This window comes from Quercus suber, unplaced genomic scaffold (assembly GCF_002906115.3).
Source record: "Quercus suber isolate HL8 unplaced genomic scaffold, Cork oak 2.0 scaffold_7, whole genome shotgun sequence".
NCBI classification, from domain to species: domain Eukaryota; kingdom Viridiplantae; phylum Streptophyta; class Magnoliopsida; order Fagales; family Fagaceae; genus Quercus; species Quercus suber.
In genome coordinates, this window is record NW_027069473.1 from 2,581,837 (window position 1) to 2,594,446 (window position 12,610).

A 12,610-nucleotide genomic window follows, 5' to 3' on the forward strand; every position below is an offset into this window, starting at 1 on the left:
TTACCAAATATTTGATTTTGTAGAGCTAAATCACATGCTATAGAAGGAATATTTTAAAACCAAATTTGTCAAAGGAATGTTAAACTTCCAGTTTTACGCCCTTCTATTNAACATATTTGATTGTTCAATTAGATTTCTTTGATGTATTAGTTCTTCCATGCTTTCAATAAGTTCAATCATGTTTTTCTTATTTTTAGATGAATTTCTAATAATTTCAAATAGAAATCAAGTTTTAAAGTGAATGAGTTTTTCTGAAAACTTTTCTAACTGCATTATTAAATCTAGGTATTACCGTTCTTGAATTGTTTAGTTCAAGCAAATTATAAGTATTTAATGTATAAGAATAATCAATTATGAAATATATAATTTCTTAGATCACAAAAAATTTATTTTGATATAGGGAAACACCTCAATGCCCTAGTATTTACATTATTGACTTAAATCAGTTATCACTGTTATTCTTGTTTACAATTACCAGGAAAAAATTTTTTCATCTTCTCCAAAAGTTTTTTTTTTTAATTACATTGTCTTTGAGTTTACCCCGCTCCTTGTGGTTCAACCTCGATACTCTGAGAATTATATTGCTACGATCTCCTGCACTTGATAACGCATTATAGAAAGAATATTTTAAAACTGAATTTGTCAAAGTTAATGTTAGACTTCCAGTTTTACACCTTCTATCAGCGCATAGGTAGAATCTGAATTTCGGGTAGCTAGATATTCATATTCAAATGAGCAATAACTCACTTGATTTTGTCAAAAAAATTCAAAATTGGTGTTCAAATTCAGCTAAGATGTCTAACTTTCTAAAAGATTAGACGCGTCAGCGAATTCCTCTTTTGTTCGAAATTTATTGTCAAAATGTGAACAAATGTCACATTTTAGCACATTTTCTAGCGATTAAGTCTTGTGAATTACTAGTCTATTACATATATTTTACAAAGATTTGATTTTATAGGAATGATTATCACCTATGAAAGATTATTTAAAACTGAATTTGTCAACAGAAGTTGACTTCCAGTTTTATCGTCCTTCTATCGGCGCATAGTGAAATCTGAATTTTGGTAGCTGATGGTCATATTCAAAGACAATAACTTACTTGATTTTGTTGAAAAAATTCAAAATTTGTGTTCAAATTCAAGCTTAGATGTTTACTTCTAAAAGATTCAAGCTGCATCTGCGAATTCCTTTTCATTCAAAATTTATTGTCAAAACATGAACTAAGTCACTTTTCAGCACATTTCATAAGCGATTAAGTCTTGTGAATAACTAGCAACTAACATATATTTTACCGAAGATATGATTTTGTAGAGATTGCTCTTGCGCTATAGAAAAAATATTTTCAAAGTAAATTTGTTAACAGTTCCAGTTTTACGTCATTCTATCGGTGCATAGGTAAAATCCAAAATTTGGGTAGCTATATGGGTCACATTCAAACAACTATAACTTACTTGATTTTTGTCAAAAAAATTCAAAATTTGTGTTCAAATTCAAGCTCGAGATGTTTACTTTCTAAAACATTCATACGCGTCTGCGAATTCCTTTTTGTTGAAAATATATTGTCAAAACGATGAACAAATATCACTTTTCAGCACATTTACTAAGAGATTAAGTTTTGTGAATAACTAGCTACTAATATATATTTTAACAAAGATTTGATTTTGTATGGATTGACCACACGCTATAGAAAAAATATTTTAAAACTGAATTTTTCAACAGAACGATAGACTTCTAGTTTTACACCATCCTATCATGCTTAGGTGGAGTCTGAGTTTCGGGTAACTCAATAGGCCATATTCAAACAACAATCACTCACTTGATTTGTGTCGAAAAAAATTCAAAATTTGTGTTTAAATTCAAGCTCAGGATGTCTACTTTCTGAAAGACTCAAAATGCTTTTGTAAACACATTTTCGTTCAAAATTTATTGTCAAAACAGTGAACATAGGTCACTTTTTACCACATTTCCTAAGTGATTAGGTATTGTGAATAACTAGTTACTAACATATATTTTACCAAAAAATTGATTTTGTAGAGATTGATCATGTGCTATTGAAAAAGTATTTTAAAATTGAATTTGTCAATGGAACGTTAGACTTCCAGTTTTATGCCCTTCTATCAACGCATAGGTGGAATATGAATTTCGGGTAGCTAGATGGGTCATATTCAAACGACAATAACTCACTTGATTTATGTCGAAAAAATTCAAAATTGGTGTTCAAATTCATGCTAAGGATGTCAACTTTCTAAAAGATGCGTCTGTGAATTCCTTTTCATTCGAAATTTATGGTCAAAATGGTGAACAAATGTCACATTTTAGCACATTTCATTAAGTCTTGTGAATAACTTGCTACTAACATATATTTTACTGAAGATTTGATTTTATAGATATTGATCACATGCTATAGAAAAAATATTTTAAAACCGAATTTGTCAACAAAATGTTAGACCTCTAGTTTTACGCCCTTCTATCGGGGCATAAGTGGAATCTGAATTTTGGGTAGCTAGATGGGTCATATTCAAATGACAATAACTTACTTGATTTGGGTTGAAAAAATTAAAATTTGCATTCAAATTCAAGCTTGGGATGTCTACTTTCTAGAAGATTCAGACCGAGTCTATGAATTCCTTTCTGTTCAAAATATATTGTCAAAATGGTGAACAAATGTCACTTTTCAGCACATTTCCTAAGCGATTAAGTCTTGTGAATAACTAGTTACTAACTTATATTTTACCAAAGATTTGATTTTGTATGGATTGACTACACGCTATAGAAAAAATATTTTAAAATCGAATTTGTTAACAGAACGTTAGATTTCCAATTTTACACCCTACTATCAGAGTTTAGGTGGAATCCTAATTTCGGTTAGTTCGATGGGCCATATTCAAACAATAATAACTCACTTGATTTGTGTCGAAAAAGTAAGAAATTTGTGTTTAAATTCAAGCTCAGGATGTTTACTTTTTAAAAGATTTAGACCGGGTCAACTAATTCCTTTTCGTTCAAAATTTATTGTCAAAATGGTGAACAACGATCACTTTTCAGCACATTTCTAAGCGATTAAATCTTGTGAATAACTAGCTATTAACATATGTAGGGTCAATTTTTGTAGCCCAAGCCCAAAAGATATGAGTTGAAGGCCAAGCGAACCTAAGACAATAAATTTGTAGAGAATGGCGAAATAGTTAGGCTGGTTATGAAGTAAACAATGGTTGACTAGGTTACTTGCAGTGATGATAACATGAACTAATGCTTGAACGACTCCATAAATGTATGTCCGAAGAGATGTTTTATTAAGTGAACAGTGATTACAACATTCAGAGCTACAGTAAAGCTTTTCTCTTCCTTTTTCTCTCTCTCCTTCGTCCCCTATTATCAGGGACCCTTCTTCTTTATATAGCATCCTCTCCTATCATCTCCATCGTCCACCTGTTCTTCATCTGCGTATCTACTCAAGTGCATGTCACGTCATGTGCCTACTTTAGTTCTTTGTGAGTGGCGGTAGCCGATGTTACACTGTTCAGGAGTCTTCTCCACATAAATGCGGCCAGAAAAGCTGTTGCAGTGCATTAAATACGGTGGTAGCAGCTTTTCCTTTAGATATTTTTTAGTTCTGATCATCTCCGGATCCACCCAGATCTTATCTTTATCATTGGGATTGTTATGAAGATTATTTGGACCTTCCACACGTTTGTTTGATCAAGGCTATCCGAGGAGTAGGACGTCCTCGGACCAGTAGTGACCTCTTCGGATGGTACTCCCCCTTTACTTCTGGGCTTCCTGCCTTCAGATGGGCCATCCCAGCCACCTATTGCTCCTCGGAAGTATAATAGTCCTTAACAGGGTGTCCCGGGCCCATTAAGTAGCTCTGGGTTTTACCCCCCACAACATATATTTTACCACAAATTTGATTTTGTAGAGATTGATGATGTGCTATAGAAAGAATATTTTAAAACCAAATTTGTCAACAGAACGTTAGACTTCCAATTTTACGCTCTTCTATCGGTGCATAGGTGGAATCTAAATTTTGGATAGCTAGATGGGTCATATTGGAACGACAATAACTCACTTGATTTGTGTAAAAAAAAAATTCAAAATTTATGTTCAAATACAATCTCGAGATGTCAAATTTCTAAAAGATTTAGATTGCGTTTACAAATTCCTTTTTGTTCAAAATTTTTTGTCAAAACGGTGAACAAATGTCACTTTTCAGCACATTTCCTAAGCTATTAATTCCTGTGAATAATTAGCTACTAACATATATTTTACCGAAGATTTGATTTTGTAGAGGTTGATCATGCGCTATAGAAAGAATATTTTAAAACCAAATTTGTCAATGAAATGTTAGACTTCCAGTTTTACACCCTTTTATCGGCGCATAGGTGGAATCCAAATTTTGAATAGTTAGATGGTCATATTGGAACGACAATAATTCACTTGATTTATGTCAAAAAAATTAAAATTTGTGTTCAAATTCAAGCTCCAGATGTCTACTTTTAAAAGATTTGGATCATATCAGCAAATTCCTTTTCGTTCAAAATTTATTGTCAAAACTGTGAACTAATGAGAATTTTTTACCTAAATCAATTTTTTTTAATAATTTTTTATAATAGACTTTTAATTTGAATAGAATTTTTTAAATGATAAAATTTTACCTAAATTAAATAATTGTTAAATATTATTCCTTAATTTGAGGAAATATATCCTAACAAATAATATAAAATTAATTTACTAGCCACTTAGTGAAACCACGGTTTCTAAACCCAACTTTTATCATATAGTATAAAATATTCTTTCTTTGATGTCTTGTCATAGTCCAAATCCAATATCGCTTGAATTTGTTGAGCAACAACAGTTGTTAAGCAAACTTTATTATAGACTAATAATGATAATGATAATGATAATGATAAGTTTGAATTTAAGTTGGACTTGTTAAAGAGATAGAGTTTCACTCTTTGTTAAGTTTAGACTAAACAACAAAAATAATTTTGTTTAAAAAAATGATAATGATGATTTTGAGTTTAAGTTAGATTTGTTAGAGAGATAGAGTTTCGTTCCTTATTAAGTTTGGAGTAAAATAAAAATAATTTTATTTAAATAAAATGATAATTTTATTAAATATTGTGCTGATGTGAAAAATTATAAGAGATTCAGAAGTTTCGGTTATATATATAGGGATATATATATATATATAGATGATATAATATGATAATATTTTTTTTTAAGAACCATATGATTTGATGATATGATTTGTATTGTATCGGTAAATGTAACAATGCGAATAAAACCCTATAAAATTGTGCATCCAAATTTGACCGAAAATCAATTACCATAATTTATTTAACAATTGAATTCTAAATGATTTGGCAAGAATTTGTAATTTTGTAGTTTAACAGTTTAATTTACATCTCCCCATTTTTTTCAATATAGAAGTTTAGTATTATCAAATTAGAAGAATTAAAAAAAAAAAAAAAAAATCTACACGAAATGACATCCTATCCATATCTATAAATTTATCAAAATTACATATTTATCCTCACATAAATCATGTCTGTTAAAAAAAAAAAAAAAAAAGCAATGGAAGAAAATGCATCCACGCTTTTATAGAAGAACGGTGGATATGGAAAAGGTCAAGGGAAGGAAAACGTCACGCAGATACGTTAGTCTAAACTTGCGTGCGGTAAGAGTTGGTCGGTCGATTCAATGAGTAGTTGAAATTAATTGTACTTTAAAAAAAAAAAGATTTAATTTTTTATCTCTGAATTTTTTGTCATGTCCTTCTTACATTTCACCATTATTTCTCGATGCCTCTCCTTGTTGATGCTAATTCTTGAACTTTAATCATGCTAGAGTGAGGGAGCAACCCCACCTTTTCGACCTAACTTTTATAAGAATCAAAAGAAACTTGATTAAGGTTACAAAAATCAATTGAGTAAAACAAGTTTAGTATACCTATTCATCTTCATGAAAGTTGTAATACTTTTGTTGCAAAATTTGTGTTTATTTTTTTTTTTTTTGTTCTTTTGAAAAGTCTATAGTATTTTTAAAGATCTAAAAAGGATTTGATAAAAAAATTGATGATATTCATTTTCATAAAAATAAAGATATTATTGTATTCAATTATTAATTTTTGTGATCGATCGGTAGGAATTTAATTTGAGATCAAGAGTATTATAGCACAATGACATTGTCTACTCTCCCTTATGTGAAAGCTTATGGTTCATATCTTCATTCTCCTGTTATTATAATTAATGAATTATATGAAAAACAAAGTGAAAATTTGAGGTTATTATGTGTTTATGAAATATGTTTATTTGGTTAGTTGCTATTATGAGAGATTGAAAATCTCATAATATTTATAAAGAAAAAAATTGGATATCTCAATTTTATAATTTATGCAATTTTATAGTATTGAGCACTAGAACCAATATTTTTATACCTAACAAGTAACATAGTTTACATATTTATATTGTTATAGATAAGCATAACAAATTTGAATTGAGAATTTTTTTTTTATATTTTCTAAAATTAGATATATAAAATTAGAATATAAATTGGAATGACATTTGGCATAAATTATAGTGCATTTAAAATATAAAAACACTTGACAATTATAGGGTAATTAGAAGGACATTTGAAATCACAAAATTAGGTTCAATCAGAAACTAATTTGATTCTTTTGATTGAGTTTTTACTCTTTTTTTTTCCTTTGATGGAAGAGCTTCCACTTTAATATATTGTACATGGTGGTAAAAAATACTAAGGTCTCACCTATCATAATGGCCACCTTGTTTGATTCAACACTTTCATAATTTTTATAATTAATTTTGTTTAGAATTTTTATCGAGACTTAACTTCTCAAAAGTTCAATAGACAATAATTTTATTTTAATCATCAAATAATGAAATAGATAGTAGTTTATACTCACAAGAATCTCACATTTTGAGTAAGAAAAAAACAACCAAATCATGACCTAAATCATTACTAGCCTTTTAAGAGAAGTAGAGGACAAAAGGGGAAAAAAATCACCTATATTCACTCAAATGAAGTAAAAGTGTTTTTATTCAATTTCCTTTAATAATTATTTATGATCTTCATCATGGTCCCTCCATTTATAGACAAACAAACAGAATAATATTAATGCACACGGCCATTAATAGTGAAAATACATTAAAATCTTAGTAGTAATCAAGAAAATCCAAAAACAATCAATTAATTGTTATTAATAATAAAAACAAAAAAAATTGTAAAAAAAAAAAGAAAAAATTAGAGAGAGAGGTTACCAATCAAGTATCCAAACTCCGTCTGAATAGGACTTTTCTTTCCTGCGTTTTCTGCCCTTTCCTCTCCTCTCCATAATTCTTTTCTTTGACCATTTACACACTCTGTCTGTCTGTCTCTCTCTCCTCTCTCTCTTTCTCTCTCTAAAAAACTCACTCTTCTGGGGTTCCTTTCTTCTTCTTCTTCTTTCTCTGCATAAAGTTCTTAACTTTCTCATATACCCATTCTCTGGTTCTTGTTTCAAGTCTAAACTCAAAGACCCAGAATGTCAAATCTCATTTTTTCTTCATCTTCTTCAGAGAATCCATTGGTTTCAACTGCATCTTCCTCTGGACTAAACGATGACGTCTTTGAAGATGCTTGCAGTATTTGCCTTGAACCCTTCAACACTGCCGACCCTGCAACTGTATGGTCCTTACATTGCTTTTTCTCTTTGTTAAAGTTACCGTCTTTTTTTGGTTTTTTAGACTCTGTTTGTGTTTTTGGTATCTGGGTTTTGTTTTGTTTTTGTTTTTGGTTGGGTTTGAAGGGTGAGAGTTGGAGATCATGGGTTCTATTTGGCTTTTGAAATATTGAAAATCAGAGTTTTATGTTTTTTTGTTTGGTGGTATAGATGAGAGGAAAGTGGTTTCAAATTCAGAATGTTAAGCAAGTGATTGTTATGTATAGGTTTGTATATACAATGAAACAGGAAAGAGGGGAAGTACATGAATCTAGAGACTTGTTCACATTGCTATTGAATGATGGGAATGTTTGTTTGTTTGGGTGGGTTTGAGGTTTTGAATGCTACTTGGTAATTCTGGTTATGATGATCACTGTTTGGTTTGGGATTGTATGATAAGTGGTACATGAATTATGATACGACTATTGTTTGTATGGTGGGTTTGAGGTTTTGAATCTTGATGCTACTTGGTATTTCTGGTTACGATGATCACTGTTTGGTTTGGGATTGTATGATAATTGGTATTCAAATCAATGCTCTCATTTCTGGTTGTCCATTTTTGCTTTCTGAATTTGGTAATGATTTGTTGTAATTTGGAGGTGATGATCGAAGATCATGTATGATCTGTTTTTACTTGTTAAGTAATTTGTGTGCTAAGCTTCTATGTACACCCATGGAATAGGTTTGATGTTTTATTTGTTTAATACGAATTGGCATGTCATTGTGAAGTCTGGATAAAACTGAAATCATTTGAAAAACGTTTACTCTTTGTGGGATTAATGTTCGTTGAGATCAACATATGGGAATGTGTGTATAAAGGAAAAAAATTATGTTTCCAAGACAAATATTTCAGTGGAGAGATCTATCCAAAAAAAAAAAAATTCAGTGGAGAGAACAAAGAGTAAATAGGGCGAGAAGTTCAATATCTGTTTACTTTCCTCAAGGCAGTGGGTAAATACAGATCAGAAATAACAAAAGGGGGAAGAAGAGGATTTGGGATATTGAATAGTGATAATTAATAAAGTGTTCTCCTGTTTGCTTCTGTTAATCATGTGTTCAATTGTAATATTAAATCACTCCATGCTGTTAACCATTTGCTTTTTAAAAAATGTAAATTGTTGCATCTGTAGAACGTTGATGCAAATCTATCAAAAGAATGTTGATGCAAAATATGTAACTTTACGCATTAAATGAAGGAAAACTGCATGAATTTGCTAAAAACATTTTGCTTAGAGAGAGTTATGATTGGCTCCTACTGTTAACTGGAAGTTTAACTCCTTGGACCTTGTTTCCCGTTTCAGATTACCAACTGCAAACATGAATATCATCTTCATTGTATTCTTGAATGGTAATTCAATCTTACAATGTATTTATTGTCTAAGGCAACACACACATGCACACACATAAAAAGTCCACAAATTATTTTTAATTGAACTTGATTATTCTTTTAGGTCTCAGAGAAGCAAAGAGTGCCCAATATGTTGTCAGCTGCTTGTCTTAAAGGACCCTGCGAGGTATAAAATTTTTGTGAAAAGATTCCACCTCCCCTTATCTGTCTCTTCGATTCTCATTGATTAGTCTTGTTACTGTAGCCAAGCGCTTCTAGCTGCAGTGGACATTGAAAGGTGCTCAAGGTCGAGGAACATTTCTTCTGCTGCTCCCACACCTCTTCATCATTTCTGTGAGGACTTCAATGTTGAGCATGTGAGTGATTTGATTTAATCTGAAACTCTATTGTCACAAACTCTTTATGCTTAATGCTTGCTTAGTGAGAAAGGGCCTCTTGTTGATAAGAAGTGAAACTGAATCTTCCAGGATTCTTCATACTCAGACGACTCTGATTTTGATGACCGTATCATGCAGCATCTGGCTGCTGCTGCTAGCAGAGCTCGTTATCTTCGTAGAAGGGAAAGACAGAGAGCTTCTGGCCTTGGACCTTCCGAACTTCTCATTTTTACTTCCTCAAGTTCTTCACAGCAAACCAATGTAACTTCACCAGAAGATTTTCAAAATTTAAGTTATGGGTCACCAGAAGGATCACCAACTTCTGGTGTCAGTGTTCAACCTCAGTCATCTGTGGATGTTAATCTGGGATCCACTACTGCTGTCAATAGAGATATTCTTTCTAGACCCAGGTACTATAAAAGATTATTCCATGCTTTTGTATTTATTAACCGTACTTCTTGTGGCATGTTATGGTTTTTTGTCTATCTTAAATTTCTCTTATTATCAATTTTACAGTTACAAATTAGAACATGGATTGAATATCTCAGGCAGCTATTGAACACTAACATTATATGTCATCACCTAGACTGCATTTTCAATTTTCCTTCTTATTTGACAGATCTGTAATATTTTCTCTAATGCATCCATTCTAGATTTTTCTTTTACTGTACTACATAAAAATATCTTGCATCCTCTCCATCTTTAGAGTATTTATTTTATTTTTAATTGTCTGTATCTTATGGTTGTTTATTTCATAATCCAGTGTTGTTTATAGCCAGCCTCCACCTGATAGTCCCAAAAGACCAAGCCCATCAGAGATGTTCTCCCTTCCAGAGACATTTAAATCTAAGTGGTCTGCTGCTTCAGCCAGGTAGATATGTTGCCTAATGGTCCCCTTTGTAACTGTTGTTTCCTTGTTTTGTCTCTTTACATTGAAGTGTGTGGATGACTTGCGATAGATATAAGGAGTCGATTTCAAAAGGTACCCGGGGCCTTAAGGAGAAGCTACTTTCTCGTAATAACTCAGTAAAGGAGTTAAGCAAAGGAGTTCAGCGTGAGATGACTGCAGGAATTGCTGGTGTTGCACGAATGATTGAACGCCTAGATCTTACTTCAAAGAGAACTGGATCCACTGTTCCTGTTTCTGGTAGTACTGGTGGGAGTTCAAATTTCTCCTTCAAGGGGAAGGGTGTGGAGGAAAATGTCGATTCTCAGTCTCTTGACAAAATTAGTGGGCAAATTACGCATGATTTAAGTCCTGATGCAGCCTACATCCCTGGTGCCATTTTGAGACAACCAGAAGTTTCTCATGCACAGGTTATTTTATTTCACCTTTAACAAATCATGATACCTTTTAACGTAGCACCAGAAAATTTAGCTTGTGCACTGCAGTTTTTAGATATGTTGGCTGTCATCAAAGTCTAAAACTCTATTAAAAGTATGAACCAAAGACAAGTAAGCTGCCTTAAACTTTATAAACAACAAGCTGAGTTCCCTTAGGGACTTTAGCTCAGGTGGAAGGTGGTGGAGTTTGGTCCAATTGCAAATTAAAAAAAAAATGGCAAACTACACCAACCTACTTAAGGTTTCGAAAAAGGAATCCTATCCCAACTACGAAAATAATTATCCTCCCCCTCCTCTTTTCTGATGTTTGTTTAAACGAGTTTATACCTTTGAGGTTGGTGTAATTTACCTTAAAAATAAAAAGAATGAGCAAAATGAAGTAATCTAAAACAAATGCAATGGACAAATTTTGAAGTTGCAATGAGTAAATTCTGTTTAGTGCATCCAAGTGTTCCACTTGTGTGAAAGTTGAATAACTGTTTACATAGATACTATTTTTGAAGCATAGCTAATCAAAATCTTCTCATCCCTCCTTTGCAGAGTTGATAAATGCTGCAGGGTGTGGTACTGGCGCTTTTACCAAATTTGTGTATTAACATCTCAAAGGAGGCATATGATGCAAGTGACGTGGTGTGATGAAGCCAATCTGCTGGTTGGTTTGCGTCCTGCATTACCTGCCTATACTTGCAAAGTGGAAACTTTAATTTGATTGGATCAGATATTGTCATGGATGACAGTGTTATCCTTTCTTCATGTATAAGTTTAAATGGACTACAGAGAATTCTGGTGTAACCCATGTTCCCATTTGTTTCTACTGTTTGCAACCTATTTTTTTTCTTCCTCGAGTTTTTTTTTTTGCTTTGCTGTGTTTACTGCATCCAATATTACATGTTGGGTAAAATTTAGGGGTCAGTTGTTAAAAAAGCTGTGCTATGGGTGTCTCACTGCATATGGGTCTCATAAGTGCATGTGATTCATAAACTGTCACACATTTGCAACCTATAAGGAACGGAATTGGAAAATTATAAAGGAATAAATTTGAATGGAATCAGTATAAGAATTGGAATCTAATAGATAGGAAAAGAATGTAATGAAATAGAATAGAATAGAGCAAATTTAGCCCCCAAAAAGAAAAAAGAGAATAAAATTGAGCTATCTTGTTTTGAAAGAAATGAAAGGAATGCAAGTAGAATTGTCTTGGAGAACAAACTCAACAAAGTAGAAACAAATCATTTTATAACACTATTATTATACCTTTCTTTTATAAGTTGTATTTTGCTGTCATTTGATATTATTATTATTATTATTATTATTATGAATGTAAAATTTTAAAAGTAATAAACGAAAATAGATTATGATGATGCCTTGAAAGTATGGTTATTTGGTGGAAGACTATTGACTTGAAGTGAACAATTTCCAATATGATGATGACGTAAAAGTATAATTCAAATGGATTATGATGATAGTTATAGTAAAGTATAGTTTTGGTGTAAAACTATGACGTAGAAGTGAACAATTTCCAATATGATGATGACGTTAAAGTATAGTTCAAATGGATTATGATGATGGTTATTGTAAATAGTGAGACAAATAATAAAAGAAGAGTATTACAATAAAATTGTAAAATATGAGAGACATTATGACTTATGCGTTTTACTAAACTTTGTCATAATTAAAGGCAAGGCATAGTTATTATGAACTAGGAGAGAGAAATATAATGCTAAGTTCTGGGATTATTGGCAGCAACATTTCTTTCTTCCTTTTTCGCTGCATGTCAATGCAAAACCATGTGCCATTCAATAGAAATTCCTCTCTTGT

At 31.7% G+C, this 12,610-nt stretch overlaps 1 protein-coding gene across 2 annotated transcripts; it reads left to right on the top strand.

The window, feature by feature from the left end:
• The first annotated feature begins 7,299 nt into the window (after positions 1-7,299).
• Positions 7,300-11,629, top strand: LOC112007581 (E3 ubiquitin-protein ligase RHF1A). 2 transcript variants are annotated; one of them, XM_065774518.1, is made up of 8 exons: positions 7,300-7,687; positions 9,025-9,071; positions 9,175-9,237; positions 9,316-9,427; positions 9,587-9,858; positions 10,212-10,319; positions 10,408-10,765; positions 11,333-11,629. In XM_065774518.1, the coding sequence occupies exons 1-8, from the start codon at positions 7,547-7,549 to the stop codon at positions 11,336-11,338; spliced, it is 1,107 nt and encodes a 368-aa protein (XP_065630590.1). In that variant the 5' UTR covers positions 7,300-7,546; the 3' UTR covers positions 11,339-11,629. The 2 variants fall into 2 exon arrangements, with proteins under 2 accessions (XP_065630590.1, XP_023895717.2); XM_024039949.2 differs by having other exon boundaries at positions 7,302-7,687; positions 9,539-9,858.
• The last annotated feature ends 981 nt before the right edge of the window (positions 11,630-12,610 follow it).